At 40.7% G+C, this 18,908-nt stretch overlaps 1 protein-coding gene across 8 annotated transcripts in view; it reads left to right on the forward strand.

Annotated features, from left to right (window-relative positions):
- The window catches only part of LOC130141982 (Golgi phosphoprotein 3), a 50,749-nt gene that overhangs the window by 15,511 nt on the left and 16,330 nt on the right, over positions 1 to 18,908 (forward strand). For all 8 annotated transcript variants that reach the window (XM_056323370.1, XM_056323369.1, XM_056323363.1 and 5 more), the window contains exons 3-4: positions 8,064 to 8,195; positions 15,246 to 15,360. In XM_056323370.1, coding sequence (XP_056179345.1) covers positions 8,064 to 8,195; positions 15,246 to 15,360 — 247 coding nt within the window. The remainder of the gene's footprint in view (positions 1 to 8,063; positions 8,196 to 15,245; positions 15,361 to 18,908) is intronic.

An 18,908-nucleotide genomic window follows, 5' to 3' on the forward strand; every position in this document is an offset into this window, starting at 1 on the left:
ACTGTTTCTGCTTAGACTACTTCCTTTATTTGATTATTGTTATTTCAAAATGACAATCATAAGTTTAATATACCAAAATAGCAAAGCTGACACCATATATGCTTAGGCAGGTGGTTAGGTTGTTGAATTAATCTAAAAGCTAACTTTATTCAGGGTCTGTCATGAGGTTCCCAGTACTTCAGGGAGGTGGTGAGTGAATGTCTGCATCACATGGTTTTAGGGTTTTGTTTTGTTTTGGTTGGTTGGGTTTTGTTCGGGGTTTTTTTCCACTTTTCTTCTTCCTATTCACTCCCCCCATCTTGCTGGGAGGGACTGGAGGATCAGTTGTGTGGGACTTAGCTTCCAGCCAGGGTCAACCCATGTTTTGCCAATAGACAGGGTCAGCACAAAGGACACAGACACCTAGTTAAAGAAGTGAGTTTATCTTTACTTACATTTAAAGCAATAGAATAGTAAGTGAAATAAATAGTAAGTGGAATAATACAGCAAGAATAAACCAAGACAAGGTAATGCACCTAATCACTACCACATATGACTGACTATAGTGGTTAAGAAAGATACATCACCGGTTGCCCTAATACTTTACCATCATCCAGATCTGCGGTTGCTGGGGTGCCCTGGTTACAGAGAGGAGTTGGAGAACCTTTCCCAGCAATTGGAGGTCCTACACAGTACATCCACTCATAGGTGAGGTCTCCAAAATTGCTGTAAGAGGGTCCAGCTTTTATACTGTTGAATAAACAAGTTCACCTAATTTCAAATGTGGAAACATCTGGTTTCACTGTCCTCTTAGATCCCACCAAAGCCTGCCCAGGGCTCAGGGAGGAACCAAGGGATTTTCCCTTATCTACTTGATTTTAACCACTGGTTTGCAAACAAGGCTATATATCTGGTTTCATGGCTTTGACCACCTGCCTCTAAGCAAGGAAGGATGCACTATATCTTTGCTAATGATTATATTTTATCCAAGCTACATCTTTCACTAATGATCATGCATATTTCACTAATGATTGGATACTAAAAATATATATATATATATAAAAAACGTTCAGTTGGCGGGTTCATCTAGAGGTCAGCTTTGGCTCAGGGCCTGTTGCTCAGGCCTCAGTACTTCAGAGGGTCACAGAAATTTAGATCTTTATAAACCTGGAAGTGAAAAGGTAATGTATTACATGTCACAGTAAAATGAGATGGGGAAGGGGGCTGCAGTAGGAGAGAGAGTATCACAGTTTGGTGGTGGGGAAGTGCAGCTGAAGAGGCAAGGTAAAAGCAGGGAGTAGAAGATAAGGTAGGTTGGGTAACACTGAGACACAGTGCCATTGTTGGGAGATGGACGGTATTTAACATGTGAGAGTTTCAAGTGATTAATGGATAACTGAACAGGAAGACGTGTGAGCTTGGAAGTTGGGTAAGGGGCATGGGAAGAGGAGAAAGTGAAGAAATGCTACAAGAGGTGGTGGAAGAGAAATAGTCTAATGAACATGGATTTTTGGATAACTTATTCTTTAAAGAGGATCTTAGTCTTAGCTCTGTGCTTTGCCATACCTGGGTGGAAAGTCTGAGCTTTGAAAGTTAATATGGTAACAAGTTTCTGTTATAAACCTTATTTTCATTTCCCTTTATGCTTTTATAGCAGAACTAGTTTTTACTTGAAAATTTCTAGGTCAGCTCTGACAAAAAAATGCTTTTGTGCTATCTTTGCATAAATAAGCATGATAGTTGTAAACTTTTTGATCTTTGAAACAATCAATGTAGATTTAAAATTTTGTTTGGTGAGCTATTAATAGCTTAAAGTGCTATTCTAGTGTGATTGCTGTCAGATAGAAATAATTCCCTGCTTAGCAACTTTAATGAAATAAGTATTTAATTGAGTTAGGATGTCTATTAAATTTTAAGACTTGTAATAAGACAGATGTCATGTAAAAGGGGGGGGGGGGGAGATTCCCTCAGCCCCGGGTGTTTGATCTGTCTATCAGCGCCCCAGGAAAGCTGAGACCCTTGTGCCTGACCAGTCTGTCAGCATCCCGTTACAGGGATCCTTCATTGAACAGTCCCACTGGATCAGAGGGTGACTCAACTGACTTGTTCAGGGAAACACAGCAACAGCATCAGGGGGACCCCTCAGTGGGTCTTCCCACTTTATTTGAATGTGTTACCTGCTGCCGATGACTGCTAGTGCCCACAAAGGGTTAACACTAACAGTTTATGGAATAACACTCTTTATTAATATAAAATTGTGACAAATAAAGATTAATGATTGCCAGTGATAGAAACTGTCTACAAAAGCAAGCTTGAAATGATATACAACCAAACTACATATAACTAAACTATAATCACTAATAACAGCTAGCGTGAGTTAGTTATTAAGCATGCATAAGACAAAGTTCTTACCCAGTAGGTGTCCCTATGGGGGAGAAGACAGGTTCAGCCCGTTGACTGATCCCAGAAGTTATGATGGAGTCTTCTCTAACTTTTCCCCTCCTCTGTCCACTTTTTCTACTTTATAGTACATTGCATATTCAGTCATCGTACACAGGATAGGTTACAAGTTTCTTGCTTCTAATGCAAATTAGTATACATCCTCAGATAGCACTACTGAAGTTCTCTACTAACTATGCATGCTCTCCAAGTGGGGTTTTGCCCTCTTTGGGGGGGGCTATTTGAGTTGGAGATCGTGATGTCCCACTACCACTATTTTCTTTGTCCTATTTTCAACTAATTTTCTGTTGCTGTCAATGGATTGCAACACCTTATCATCCTGTTTCCTCTCATAATCAGAACTTTCCTCATTTGAAGGCTTCTTTCTGCATAATTTAGATAACGGTGTTCTTTTCACTGTCTGTTCTTTGTTTCTCATCCTTCCCAAGGCTGACTCCCTTGATTAGAAGTCCTTTCATTCATAACAACTTTAGAGAGTGGGTCATCTTGACCTAGCTTTGTGAACACTGAATCAGTGTGGTAATTCAAAAGCTTAGACAACAGTCCCATCCCCCGTCCCCCCCTTTATTTTGGATTTATTTCAGTCCAAGACCCGTCCATTTTCTTTACATTTAGGTGGAGCTTGAGTGACTCTAGTCATACATATTGTTGTTACTGACTGGTATCATGTGCCCAGTGAGGTGTAGTGGTACCTTGGAGACAGGTAACTTTGAGATGGAGGTGTGCGTTAGTATTACAATGAGATTATTTCATCTGAGGAAAGTCATTTCACCACAGTGGTTGGCTCAGCCACGGACACCTCATGGATTCTTCATGTGACAACTGGTATGCAGCTTATCAGCTGTGTGGTGCCATCAAGTTCCCATTCCTGCAGGGAGCATGACAGAGCATGGCCACGGGGTCTCCACTCTGCTCCATCCTCCATCACTCCTATCAGCATGTGCTGAGCTGGCAGGATGTGTTGCTTAGGGAACTGTGGTGATGTAGATTCCGTGCATGCCAACCATCCTGAAGGTGATACCTGTATTTTACCCTAAAAAGCTTTCTGTAATACTATGTTTCTTTTAGGACCCAATTTTTGTCTAATTCCACCTGCCCCCCAAAGTGATTTTCCCACAACAGATAAAGCAAAAATATTTGGTGGTGTTTTTGTGAGAATACTAGTGCTATTTAAGAGCATTTAATAGTGGAATAACTTGCATCTATAAATAGTGATAGTTGATCTTCAATCTAAGTGTTTTGAGACTGTTAGGTATTTGGAATATAATATGAGAACAGTGTTAGAAGTTCAAACCAAATCCTTGTTCCGTAATCTGTAACCGGCAATGGTCAGGCCATGTTCAGGGAATATGGAATGACTATTACTCCAGTGTACGCTGACTTCAACTGGGTGGGGGCTTCCCAGGCTTCCATTGCTGTCTGTCAAACTTCATTATCAATCTTCTATGAATTTAACTCATTTTTTTAAAGGTGTGGGGTTTTTTAAACTTTTGCCTTCCTATGAAAACGTTTTAATAGAAACATAGAAAAGCAGTTGGCCTTTGACTTTTCCAATTCGTGAGCTAGCTTCATTTACCACCTTCTAGTTCTTATCTGTGGAAAAAGAAAAAAATAATTTTCCTGTGCAAATAGTACATTATTATTCTATATATCTATTCTCCCTCTATGTACATTATTATTCTCTCTACCCTTTTTCTTCACTGTCCATCTATAGCCTCTTTGATAGGCAGTAGTTCTATAATGCTGAGCATTGTTTCTCTTTTGTGCACTTTTTTCTAGTTATGCTGTATGCCATTTAAAGTAGGTGTCAAGGAACTGTTTGCAATGTTGAAGATAAATGACTGCTTCTACTCTGTTTCAGGTACACCAGGAAGTTTGAATTAATTTAAAGGATAATTTAGTTAGACTGTTGTGTGCTAAACTGGCCTTCTATGAAGGTTTCTTCAGTTGTCTGAGGTCTTTGCAGTAAGTGCCAAAAACGATCAGTCTATTTGCCTGAACTATCTGGAAAGAGCAGTTTAATGGATTGAAAACATGTTCAGTATGACACTGACTGTTATAAAATATCTTTTTCCTCACTGTTTAATAGCAGTATAAGCTCTGTATATTTGAAATATGATGTTTCTTCTCTTGTGGATCACCTGCAAACTCAGCCTGGGAAAAAAAAAAGAAAACACCACAAAATAACCAAAACAGAAGGTGAGGCAGAATATGTTCTATGACTTTAATGTCATCTAGCCCACTAGAGCAATCAGTTCCATTTATGAAGTCCATAAACTTTTTGAGCTGACTTTCAAGATCACTTGTTTAAAAGCTGTTAGATGGTTGTGCAATCTCTGTCCTTGGAGGTTTTCAGGACTTGCCTGGATAGAACCCTGAGCAACTTGATTTGACTTCATAGCTGAACCTGCTTTCAGCAGGAAGTTGAACTAGATCTCCTGTGGTTCCTTCCAACCTGAATTATCCTATGATCCTGTATTTCTCTGCAACCCACAGCTTTAGGCCATATATGTTGAATAACTGCTGGAGCAGGGGAGTTTACATGTGGTAATAGTTGCCAGGAGTGGTGTAGTAAATGTCACTTCATTGAAAAATACTCACTTTAAAAATAAATTAAATTTTCATTACTAAACAAGGGAAAAACCTTTCTAGTGCTTGAATTGTTTGTATAATAATATAACACTTTCTGTGAATAGGAAGAAGTGTATATTTATCATGCCACAGCTGTAAGTTTGTCCAATAGATTTTTAGTTTCCATATGTGTTGTCTGATTTCAAAAATAATTTTTATATGAAGAGGCTATTTGATTGAAAATAGTAGAATGTAGGAATCATCTTTGTTTGTTGGGGGGGTGGGGTGGGGTGTTTCATCAGGCAAATACTGCACATTATCTTGCATGGTTTTTGGCAAAGAAATGTCTGGTGCCAACCAAAATCTTAATTTACAGAATGGCTGACATGAGAGTAGCTGATACTCACAAAGTATCAGCTCTGAGTGGAAGGCTGATTAGATAATTTCTCAAATGCCTTTCCAATCTTATATTTATGGCCTTTAAAATAAACATCTGTGACATACTTCAGTAATTACTTTCTAGAGATTCAGAGCTTTTGTAGAATGTTCAGAAGTATTGGACATCTATATAATGCAGCTCTTGAAAATAGCTAAGTGCTAAATGGAAACAAATATTATCATGTTCCTAGAAATAATATTTAATGACATGCATTAGTGACTGGTTTGTGTGTTTAGCAGACTTCAGATGTATGCATCTGATAATGCAAATAAAAGCAGCCAATGTACAGAGAATAGAATAAAACTGTATTGGTTTTGATTTAAGCTAGTCTTTGTTATTGGTTAGAATATATTTTATGAAAGGAGTGTTCTCTGTTCTTTTTCTTGTTTCCTATGGTTTTCTCTAAAGAATCCCAAAGTGGATGTTTTTACAGAGATGCATCACTAGATGAGTTTTGAAAGGTCTTTCAAAGATCATACCAAGTGTTTCCACATTCATTTCTCAAAAGACAAATAATTTCTCAGAAATGTTTTGTCTTTGATATTGTTCTTGCTTGTTTTTTAATATTTAACTATTGACTACTCTGTAATTACAATAGAATCCTTTTTATAAGGTGGGGTTTTTTGAGGTCATAATTTTTGAGCAGTGGAGTACCAAAGTCAAGACGTATTTCTAGATATTGAGTAAATTTATTGGGTCAAATATTCTGTTCTGCCATTTAAGCAGACAGCTGTCAATATAGAAATATAGTTGAAAAAGCATGGTAGATGTGGTGTGGTTCATAGATTAAATGTGGCTTGCTGTTTTGCAGCCTGTATAACAACTGTATTGGGTTTGCATGGCAAGATTTTTGTAGTGGGGGGCTACAGGGGTGGCTTCTGTGAGAAGCTGCTAGAAGCTTCCCCTATGTCCAATAGAGTCAATGTCAGCCGGCTCCAAGACAGACCTGCCGCTGGCTAAGGCTGAGCCAATGGGTGATGGTGGTAGTGCCTCTGTGATAACATATTTAAGAAGGGGGGGGGGGAAATCTGCACAACAAATTGCAGCTGAAGAGAGGAATGAGAATATGTGAGAGCAACAACCCTGCAGACACCAAGGTCAGTGAAGGAAGGGGACGAAGTGCTCCAGGTACTAGAGCAGAGATTCCCCTGCAGCCTGTGGTGAAGACCATGGTGAGGCAGGCTGTCCTGCTGCAGCCCATGGAGGTTTAATGGTGGAGCAGATATCTACCTGCAGCCTGTGGAGGACCCCACACCAGAGCAGGTGGATGCATTCGAAGGAGGCTTGTGACCCCGTGGAGAGCCTGTGCTGGAGCAGGCTCATGGCAGGACCTGTGAACCCTTGGAAGGAGAGGAGCCCACGATGGAGCAGTTTTGCTGGCAGGGCTTGTGACCCTGTGGGGGACCCATGCTGGAGCAGTCTGTTCCTGCACCCCATGGAAGGGACCCATGCTGGAGCAGTTCATGAAGAACTGCAGCCTGTGGGAAGGACTCGCGTTGGAGAAGTTTGTGGAGGATTGTCTCCTGTGGGAGGGACCCCGTGCTGGAGCAGGGGAAGAGTGTGAGGAGTCCTCCCCCTGAGGAGGAAGGAGTGGCAGAGATAACGAAGCGATGAACTGACTGCAACCCCTGTTCCCCATCTCATCCTTCTGTGCCACTTGAGGGAAGGAGGCAGAGAATTCAGGAATGAAGTTAAGCCTAGGAAGAAGGGAGGGTGTGAGAGGATGGTGTTTTTAAGATTTAGGTTTTATTTCTCATTATCCTACTCTGCTTTCAATGGTAATAAATTTAACTAATTTGCCCGAGTCGAGTCTGTTTTGCCTGTGGCAATAACTGCTGAGTGATCTCCCTGTCCTTATCTCAACCCATGAGCTTTTCATTATATTTTCTCTCCCCTGTCCAGTTGAGGAGGAGAGTGATAGAGCAGCTTGGTGGGCACCTGGTGTCCAGCCAGGGTCAACCCACCACAACAACATGCATCAAGTTTTAGAAGTATATGTTTTCAAAGGATTTAAATGACAAAATAGTAGCTGTTCCAAATATTTGCTTGAAAACTTTTGTCTTTTGGTTTACTATATTCAAGTTGAAAAATGAGTTCTGTGGTTTGTGATGATTGCCACATTTGTGTTTGGACTTTTAATTTCTAATATACTCCATATTTTATATAATATTTATTTTTCAGTTTATTATGACTTCATTAGTGCCATATTGTTTATGGATGTAAAATCATGTTAATATTTCTCAGGAAACTCGAATAAGCCTGTGTGATGTTGGTAATGCCAAATGCTTGATGTCTTAAGACTGTAATAAGTTTATTTTGACTACATATAAATTATACTTTATATCTTGCAGTTCTTGATATCTTGCTGTTTTGTTTTGTATCACTTTCCCGAAGTTTCCCTGCTCTTCAGTGAGCAGAAACTAAGTGTGAAAACTAATAGGGAATGAGGTTTTTTTTCTCTTTCATGTTTTCAGTACAGGAATGGTAGTTTACTAGTGATGCTACTTCAAAGTGTATGAAAGCTGGAGAATTGCTTAGAGAACCCAGTAAGCCTCTTTTTCTATGTACTTTCAGGTGGAGATGGAAATATCTTACTGTCTGTCATTCTTCACAGGGTTACACATCATTCTGGAATGATTGCATCTCCTCAGGATTGCGTGGCTGTATGTTAATTGAATTGGCATTGCGAGGGCGTCTTCAGTTAGAGGCTTGTGGAATGAGGCGCAAAAGTCTACTAACAAGAAAGGCAAGTGGAGGAAAATGGTCACATTTACTTTTGTGTCATGATCCAGGCAATACAATAGCTATAAATTACAACTGGTTGTAAGAAAAATATTTTTTTTCTTTATATGGGGATAGGGATTCTGAGTAGTGACCTAAGTTAGATAGTTACCTAAAGAGTTAAACCGTGAGCTGAAGTGCCTTGTAAAATCTTCTGTGCTTGTTCACTGCTCCCTTTGTTCTCTTGATGTGTTCCTGCTGCTGTTGGAAGCCTTGCATAAACAGTTGGCAGTGGCTCTGGCCAGGGTGCAGTGGCAGCAGTTGCTGCTGAGAGCCAGTAGCACCAGTTGTAATCTGCTGTAGGAACTGTATTTTGTAATGTTGGCAAGATGTGGGCTGGGGCTGAGAAGGATGGCTAAGTGACAGCCTGCCAGATGTACCCTGCAAGTCACCAGTTTAATTCTGGTTTACACAGTGTTGCAGTTAGTGCTTGCAATGCATGGGAAGGAAACGATCCTTGTACCTTGGGCCCCTGAGAACACAAAACTGTATCTAGTTTAAGCATGTGACCAGTGTGTTAAATTTGTTGTACCCACTGACCTTTAAGATGGGCAAATTTTTAAGGTTCTTTCTTGAATTAGGCTTAAGATTTGAGGCTCCTTAATTTATTACTTTTGCCACTGGATTTTTTTCCTTAGTACAAAATGTGCAAAGTCACACTGAAGAACTTTTACTTCATCAACATTAGAAGATACTTGTAAAATAAGTTTATTGAAAACATGGTAAAATGTCTCCCCATCAAAATAAATTATCTTTTATGAGATGTTTCCATGTCAATATTATCCCTTGCTAGTTTTTTCAAAGGAGAGCTTACAAATTCCCCAACTTTCTCCCAGTTTCCTCCTCTGAATCAAACCTCTGTTTAGACAAACAGCTCCTACTTCTTTTAGCTCCATTTAACCATATCCAGCATTGATTAGTTTGCACAATTATTTTTTTTTCCTCCAAAGCTTTTATGTCTGTATTGGGTTTGCAAGGCAACATTTTGGTAGCAGGGGAGCTACAGGGGTGGCTTCTGTGAGAAGCTGCTAGAAGCTTCCCCTGTGTCCAATAGAGCCAATGTCAGCTGGCTCCAAGATAGACCCACTGCTGGCCGAGGCCGAGCCAATCGGTGATGGTGGTAGTGCCTCTGTGATAACATTTAAGAAGGGGGGGGGGGGGGAAATCTGCACAACAAATTGCAGCTGAAGAGAGGAATGAGAATATGTGAGAGCAACAACCCTGCAGACACCAAGGTCAGTGAAGGAAGGGGACGAAGTGCTCCAGGTACTAGAGCAGAGATTCCCCTGCAGCCTGTGGTGAAGACCATGGTGAGGCAGGTTGTCCTGCTGCAGCCCATGGAGGACCCCATGCCAGAGTAGGTGGACGTACAAAGGAGGCTGTGACCCCATGGGAAGCCAGTGCTAGAGCAGGCTCCTGGGAGGACCTCTGGAGAAAGAGGAGCCCATGCTGGAGCAGGTTTGCTGGCAGGACTTGTGACCCTGCAGGGGACCCACACTAGAGCAATCTGTTCCCAAAGGACTGCACCCTGTGGGAGGGACCCATGCTGGAGCAGTTCATGAAGAATCATAGAATCATTTAGGTTGGAAAAGACCTTTAAAATCAAGTCCAACCCTTAACCCAGGACTGCCAAATCCACCACTAAACCCTGTCCCTAAGCACCACATCTACATATTTTTTAAACACTTCTAGGGATAATTATTCCACCACATTCCTGGGCAGCCTGTTCCAATGTTTTAACACCCTTTCAGTGAAGAATTTTTTCCTAATATCTGTAGTAGAATGAAGCTGGGTTAATTAGCATTGATAATATATAACTGTGGGTTGGCTTCAGGGTTGGTGGGTTGGCCAATGTAGGTAAGGTGCAGGTGTGGCTGGTGAAGTTAAGTGGTTGAGAGCCAATGAAGAGAGATCAGATGAGGAAGAAGCAAGAGGAGAGAGAACACATGCCCTAGAGGAGGTGAGATAAGGCAGCAGAGGGACTGTATGAAGAGTATGCTGGTATGAGGTGGTAAAAGACCTCGTTTCAGCTTGGAGAGTGCTGTGACAAATATCCAATCTAAACCTCCCCTGGTGTAATTTGAGGCTGTTTCCTTTTGTCCTGTCCCTTGTTATCTGGCAGAAGAGACCTACCCCCACCTGCCTACAACCTCCTTTCAGGTAGCAATAAGGTCCCCCTTGAGCCTCCTCCTCTCCAGACTAAAAAAAAAAACCAGTTCCCTCAGCCACTCCTTATAAGACTTGTGCTGATTGTTTCCCTAGTCCTGCTGGTCACATTATTTCTGATACAGGTCAGGATGCTATTGGCCTTCTTGGCCACCTGGGTACATTGCTGACTCATGCTCAGCTGTCTGTTGACCACCACCCCTAGGTCCTTTTCTGTCAGGCAGCTTTCCAGCCACTCTTCCCCTAGATTGTAGCATTACAAGGGGTTGTTGTGACCCAAGTGCAGGACCTGGCACTTCTCCTTGTTGAACCTTATACAACTGGCCTCAGCCATTCAGTCCAGCCTGTCCAGATCCCTCTGTAGAGCCTTTGAACCCTCAAGCAGATCAGCATTTCCCACACCAACTTGGTTGTTGTCTGCAAACTTCCTGAGTGTGCACTCAATCCCCTCATCCAGATCACGAATAAAGATATTAAACAAAACTGGTCCCAATACTGAGCCCTGGGGAACACCACTTAGGGCACCAGCTGGATGTAACTCCATTCATTGCTACTCTTTGGACTCAGCAGTCCAGCCAGCTTTTTACTCAGCAAAGAGTACACCCGTCCAAGCCATGAGCAGCCAGTTTCTCCAGGAGAATGCTGTGGGAGCCAGTGTCAAAGACTTTGCTAAAGTCTAGGTAGACATCATCCACAGCCCTTCCCTCATCCACTAGGTGGGTCACCTCATCATAGAAGGAGATCAGGTTCATCAAGCTGGACCTGCCTTTCATAAACCTAAGCTGACTGGGCCTGATCCCCTGGTTGTCCTGCATGTGCCGTGTGATGGCACTCAGGATGATCTGCTCCATAACCTTCCCTAGCACCGAGGTCAGGCTGACAGGCCTGTAGTTCCCTGGATCCTCTTTCTTGCCCTTCTTGTAGATGGGTATCACATTTGCTAACCTCCAGTTAACTGGGACCTCCCTGGTTAGCCAGGACTGTTGATAAATGATTGAAAGTGACTCAGTGAAAATTCCACCAGCTCTCTCAGTACCTTTGGGTGGATCCCATCCAGCCCCATAGACTTGTGCATGTGTAAGTGGAACAGCAGGTCACTAACAGTTTCCTCCCAAACTGTGGAGACTTCATTCTGCTCCCCATCCCTGTTTTCCAGCTCAGAGGCTGGGTACCCTGAGAACAACTGTTAAAGACTGAGGCAAAGAAGGTATTAAGTACCTCAGCCTTTTTCTCATCCTTTCTCATTTTCCCCAACACATCTAATAAGGGCTGGAGATTCTCCTTAGTCCTCCTTTCATGGATAATGTATTTATAGAAACATTTTTTATTGTCTTTTATGGCAGTAGCCAGATTAAATTCTGGTTGTGCTTTGGCCTTTCTAATTTTCTCCCTGCATAACCTCACGACATCCTTGTAGTCCTCCTGAGTTGCTTGCCCCTTCTTCCAAAGGTCATAAACTCTCTTTTTTTTTTTTTCTGAGTTCCAGCCAAAGCTCTCTGTTCAGCCAGGCTGGTCTTCTTCCCTGCTGGCTTGTCTTTCAGCACATGGCGATGGCCTGCTCCCATGCCTTTAATATTTCCTTCTTGAAGAATGTCTGGCCTTTCTAGCCTACTTTGCCCTTCAGGACTGCCTCCCAAGGGACTCTTGTCAACCAGGCCCCTAAACAAGCCAAAGTCTGCCCTCTGGAAGTCCAAGGTAGCAGTTCTGCTAACAGTTCTTGTGCTGTTACAACTCTGGAGAGAGTTAACCAAGACATATTCATTAATTAATCCTCCTTCAAGAAAGAGCAGATCCATGAGCATAGGAGAGAGGTGGCTGGGCTTCCCCTTTTGCCTGTCTGCATGTGCTGGGAGAGGGAGGGGAAGAGAAATACAGTGGAAGTGTGAATCAAACTGCTTTTGTTTGAGGGGAAGGGTAATCAGAAGAATCTGTTCAGTGAATACGCAATATAGCAGAGAAGTAAGAAGAAAGTGCTGTATGCCTGGCTGCAGAGAATGGTAAATTTAGAAGGAAAATTGCTGTGTATTGTGGCTTCCTAAAAGCTTATGGAACCCTGACTGAGTTGAGTGGGAGAGTCTATGCTCCTTACGGCTCTTTCCTCTAAATGCCTGTCATGGTGTATTATGTTCAGACTAGCTTCTTAAACTTCTTTTTAGTGGTAGAAAAAAGTATCTTGCCCCCAAATAAATAAGAAAAACTGTTTTCTAAACTTTTTAAAAAAATTTTTACTTTAAGAAATGCTTTTAATTCTAGGATATATCTCTTCAGTGAGTTGTTTGCTTGCTTGCTTGTTTAATAAAACAGCTCAAAAAGACGACTTCACATCTTGCCTGTTAAAGGGAGATGGTGACTAGTAGGTTACCAACTGCAGCAAGCTTGAGTGATCCAGTGTAACTAAGGTTACTGTGAAACACATCATATGGGACACATCAAAGAAACTAAAATATTGCTGGAACATAGTTTTTAAAAAGAAGTAAAGATAAAACTTATTTACAGTTAGGTGTTTTTAGGCTGATTATTAAAGGAATATCTGAATGGGTGGCTATTAATAGCCAAATCTAGCAGCTTAAAAAAACAATTTGAAGTATGCACCTGTATAATTAGACTTAAAAAATTCAGAGTCTTGATATAAAACTGGAAGATATGTAATATCATTATATGTGGTTAATAAAGGTTTTGAGTGACGCTATGGTGCAAGCTCATAAATCAGAAAGATAAATATGCATTGTTGTGTGTTTAGTTTCAAATAGGGATTGTCTGGATCAAAACGTATTTGTGTTCTTAAAACCAAATATCTGAGATTTATGGTTGGAGTGATCTCCAGCTTCCAAAAGTGAAGATCTGGACAGTATCTCAAGAGACCATTTAACCTTGATGCAGTAACAGAAAATCAGGTTTCTCTGGTCCCTCCCTGGAAGATGTTTAGTCTTAAAATTCTCCACTGAATGCAATTCAACAACCTCCCTGGATGTTTAATTTGCCTGTTGAAGTTTTTGATAATACATCCTGTATCTTCCATATATCCAGAATAAGCTGGTATATTTTATTTTTCCCAAAGAAGACATCCTAAACTACTGTTTGATACCTTCTTTGTAATAATATCTTACATGCTTCTTTTTAGATCTAAACAAATGTCATTCTTTTTAGCCTGGCATTGTGGATGGATTAATTTTTGCTGATTTTAATTAAAATCTTAGTTTCTGTGCTTTAAAGACACCATCTAAATTGGACATAGTATTCCAGATATGACCTGTTAGGTATTCACAGAGATCTCTCCAACAATTTCCTGGTAATACAGCTTAGTATGAAATTCTTACTTTGTCAAAAGACTTGGCTTTTGTTGATTCGTTTGGTTCATAGTCTACTGCTAGAATTACTAGATGGATTTTTTTGCCATTCCTGACTATAGTCATTTATTATATCTTTCATATTTGTCATCTGTTTTCTCATCCTGACTATGCTGCTTTGCATTTCTTTTTAATTTCATCTCATTGACTTCGTACACGTCTTCAGTTTGGGATCATCTTGCCAGTATTGAAGCTGTCTTACTATTGCAACTCATTTCAGTGTCATCTACAGACCCTATGAAAATGTATTGTACTCCTTTATTGTTTGTTGTAAGGATTATTAGAACTACGGAACAAAATTGAACTTGGCATATATTTCAGTAGGATACTTAAAGCTTTTCCAGGACACCTTTCTTACTACTGTGAAGCTTTATTAAAAATAAGATCTTTCACCTGATGCTTCTCTTGTATACATGGAAATGTTTGGATGTATTAGTTTTTCTGTCAATTGCCTGTTATCTTTTTACCTGATGCTTATAAAGTTCTAACTTGTAAAACTAAATGGCCAGATTTAATCATTATTTTGAGAAATAGCTTTGAAAAAGTAGTAATTCCTCTTTTCCTAAAGAAAGATAGAATTTTGTTGTTGTTTTGCTTTTATTCAAACATTGACTTGGGTTAGTTAAATCTGTGGTTTAGTTTGGTGCTCTTGTTTTCCTAACCAGAAAAAAATAGTATTTGTACATGGTTTATATAACTACTTATACTGGTAAACAAGCAATTACTCACATTCTTAAATTTTATTATGTTACTGTGAATGAATTTATTTCCCTCTCCTATGCTCTCTTGGGGGAAGATCTCAAATAATTTTACAAGTTATTAAATAACAAACTTAAGTGATATTGCATTTATTATTGCATATTATGTACATACAATAAACTCCTTATTTTGCCTAATATGTGTATTTTAACTGTTAGTGGATGGAATGTAGTGTTGCTGGTCAACATGTTCTTCAGAGTTGTAATACTTACAGATGTTGTCTTGAACCTATTTTTATCCATCAGTGTATTGAAGAAGAAAACCAATTTTCCTGCTTTTTCACTTTCTAATTGATTTCTCAATTTCATGTGTCCTAATTGTTTAACTGCAGTATTCTGAATAAATTGACTTGCAGCAATAAAATTGACTGTCATCAGAGAGCAATTTAACACTGTAGTATACTTTGTTTTGGGGAGGAAGTGAAGGACCTGGCCAGGTTAGTGGATTATCTTCCTTAAAAAATTAGGTATTAAGCATGTTATTAATACTATAGTTTTAGTCAATTAAGGTTAATTTAGGTTATAGATAATTTAACACTTAATATAGCTTTGTAATTAAAATCCAAAATAGTATTTTTTAAACAACTAGGTATTTTTTAAACTTGCATATTCTTAGAGAATATTCCTCACTCCTTAAAATTTTCCATAGTTCTGATAACAGGTAAATTTTTCCAGGTTTTATTGTTGGATATTTATGGTATATGAATTAAGTCAAATTATTGACTGCTTTTTATTCTATCCTAGGTGATTTGCAAGTCAGATGCTCCTACAGGGGATGTTCTGCTTGATGAAGCTCTGAAACACATAAAAGAGACCCAACCTCCTGAAACAGTACAAAGTTGGATTGAACTGCTTAGTGGTAAGCCTTGAACATAACGTATTTGCTTTTTTCTCCCTCAATAAAGCTAATTATCTGGCATCACTAGAGATTATACTGTAAGATTCTTGGGGAGATAGTATGCAAGAAAAGTTAATTGGTCTGTCCTCTAAAGTAGTCTCTTATTGATTCTAGCATTTAAACCAGGGGTCCTCAAACTACGGCCCATGGGCCGGATACGGCCCCCCAGGGTCCTCAATCCAGCCCCTGGTATTTACAGAACCCCCCCGCCCCCCCTGCCGGGGGTTGGGGGGGGAAACCAAGCAGTCGCAGATGACTGCCTGCCACTTCATCCGCGTGCCGGCCCCCTGGTTAAAAAGTTTGAGGACCCCTGATTTAAACAAATGTAAGTAACTTGCTTTTTACTTAACTTGGTACAGAAAGGATCGAGATGGAAGTGTCAGAGAACATCTCTACTCTGTGGAAGAGGTGTCTTCCACTGACTGAAGTAAATCAGGACTGCATCCTGGAGATAAAACTGCCTTTCTCTGTAATTGGAAATGAGGGTTAATGGAAGTTTAGAGTATAGCTGTATGGATTCAGAATTCATATATTTGATAAAGAAAGGCAATAAGGAGCTCACTGTTCAGATGTAAAAATTGAGGGTGATTTGGCCATTAATCATAAAGAAACAATAAAGAATCAGGACTTCTTTCTATTTGTCCATTAACTGGAAAAATGTAGCAAATATTTTCAAATATTAGATGCTTCTAGTTCTTCAAAACAAAGTCTTCAAGATGTACTTTGCACACAGCTCTTCCTGTAAAGCTAATAAATTGTTGCCAAAAAAAATGAAATGTCAATTAGATTTCATCTTTACAACTGCAGTTAACACTTTTCATGTACCTCACGAATGTTTGTATTCTCAGGCTGCATAAATTAAACTGGAATTAACAATGACCATATTTTAACATGTAGTGCTTTTATTGGGGTGTCATGGTTTAACCCCAGCCAGTAAATAAGTACCATGCAGCTGCTTGCTCATACACCACCACCCCAAGGGATGGGGAGGAGAATTGTGAAGGAATGTAAAATTCAAGGGTTGAAATAATGTCCTGGATTCCACTGGGATGGAGTTAATTATCTTCTTAGGAACTAGTACAGTGCTGTGTTTTGGCTCTGATGTGACAACAATGTTCATAACTGATACCAAAATTTGGAGTTTTCAAGCCCCCTTGCTTTCAAGCACTCCTCGCTGAAGCGGGAGGCTAGGTGCGGCTGGGCCAGAATTCCAAGATAAAACTCAACAACAACAGAGTCGTTGTTAATCAGGTATTCTTTATTTGCAGCACAGGGTGTATAGGGGATTGCTCCTCCTAGTATGCACACCTCAGCTCTGGTTCTCACTATTTTTATGCTACAACCTAATACATATGCATAACATTTCCTGGAAAACTAATACATATTTAAACTATTTCCTGAAACGTTTTACATATTTTTCCACCTCCACACATAGCAGTTCATTTCTGCTGACTTAAAACTTCTTATCTTATTGTTCTGACACACACCATCCTGTTCTTTAGTTAAAGAAAATGTATCTCTTCCTTTGTAGTCCTCGTTTATCATTGTTCAAGGTTATTTATGACATATCCTTATGGTTCTACATCCCCTTATCTAAACTCCCAGACCACAAATAGGTAGCAACTAAGTATCTTCCCTACATCCTATGAAGGTTAGTAAACCCCTACCGACTCACCAAAGTTGACCAATCTCTTGTTCTTTTAACCCTTATATATCATAGCACACTGATGTTTTTAGTTGCTGCTAGGTAATGTTTATGCTAAGTCAAGGACTGTTCAGTTTCTCAGGCCCTGCCAGCGAGAAGACTGGAGGGGCACAAGGAATTGGGAGGGGACACAGTCAGGACAGCTGACCTGAACCAGCCAAAGGGGTATTCCATACCATGGGATGTCGTGCTTGGTATATAAACCCAGGGGGTTGGCTGAGGCAGGGCAGATCGTTCCTTGGGGGACTGGCTGGGCATTGGTCAGCAGGTGGTGAGCAGTTGCATTGTGTATCACTTGTTTCTTTCTTCCTTTCCCTCTGGATGTTATTCTTTCCCTCCCCCTTTTCATTATAACTGTTACTGTCATCATTGTTATTATTGTTCTTTCATATTTATTCTATTTCAACTATTAAATTGTTCTTATCTCAACCCTTGAGTTTTACGCTCCTTTCCGATTCTCCTCCCCATCCCTCTGGGTGAGGGGGGAGCAAGCAAGCGGCTGCGTGGTACTTAATCACCAGCCAGGGTTAAACCATAATCGTCCTTTTTGGCACCCAACGTGGAGCATGAAGGGTTGAGATAGCAACAGGTCTAATCAGACTGCATTAGAATAAAAATTGTTGTCAGTGTTCATTGTATTGGATTAATAATCATTGGCTACAATGCTGGTTTCTCTGCTTTTGAAGTTGCTGCTCATGGTCCCAGGGTTGTGTTAGTTTACTTACAGTATATGTTCCCTGTTGCATTGTTTGTTTCCTCTGGGACCTGGGCTAAAGTTATTATAGTGTTGTACTATATAGTACTGGTTTATGATATGATGGACATGCTGGTTATGAAACTAATCTGGTCTGTGTACTCGGTGTTGTCCCCTCTGTGTATCTGGCGACCCCTGGAGGGGAATGCCAACAATTGTACCTTTGGCTTTGTTTTCCCAGAGAGTCAGCTTATGGGTGGGGTCCACACCTCCCCCTTTCCCTTAGGGCTAATTAGTGAAACATTTAGGATTTAGGATATCCTGAGTATCTTTGGTCAGCTGGAATCACCAGAGTGCAGGTCCTGACCTTAGTGATATGAATACTGAATGTGCTTTTCATCTCCTGGGCTTGCTGGAATTTTAAGTGACTAATTACTACTCTAGCCTACATGGCGGAAATAACAGCTGCTCTAGTCCCTGCGGCAGGTGCTGCAACTGCTCCTTTCCTCGCTCCAGTCCCCACTCCAGCTCCTGCAGGTGCTGTAGCTGCTCCAGCCTCTGCGGCCACTCCAGCCCCCGTGGCAGGCATTGCAGCTACCTCAGTCCCCAAAATGAGTGATGCAGAAGACCAACCTGGTCAGTGTCAGTGGCTCATGTAGATAAGAAGAAATGGAAACAGAAAGCAGCTCATTTGGTAAAGGAGAATGAAGGAGCAGACCCATCACAGGAACAAGATGAAGAAGGTGAACAAGAGGTAACCTCCCAATCCCTCTCTCTGAGTGAACTGCGGGATATGTGGAAAGATTATGCCTGTCAAACAGGTGAACACATTGTCACATGGTTGCTTCGATGCTGGGATAATGGGGCTCATAGTATAGACTTGGAGGGTAGGGAAGCCAAGCAGCTGGGATCACTTTCTAAAGAAGGGGGCATTGATAGGGCAATTGGAAAAGGAGCGCAAGTCCTCAGCCTCTGGAAGTGACTTCTGTCAAGTGTTTAGGAAAGGTATTCCTTCAAGGAGGATATTACATGTTGCCCAAGCAAGTGGATTCCAATATAGAAGGGTATCCAGTACCTGAGGGAATTAGCTGTGAAAGAGATGATCTGTTA

Source organism: Falco biarmicus, chromosome W, assembly GCF_023638135.1.
Source record: "Falco biarmicus isolate bFalBia1 chromosome W, bFalBia1.pri, whole genome shotgun sequence".
NCBI lineage: Eukaryota > Metazoa > Chordata > Aves > Falconiformes > Falconidae > Falco > Falco biarmicus.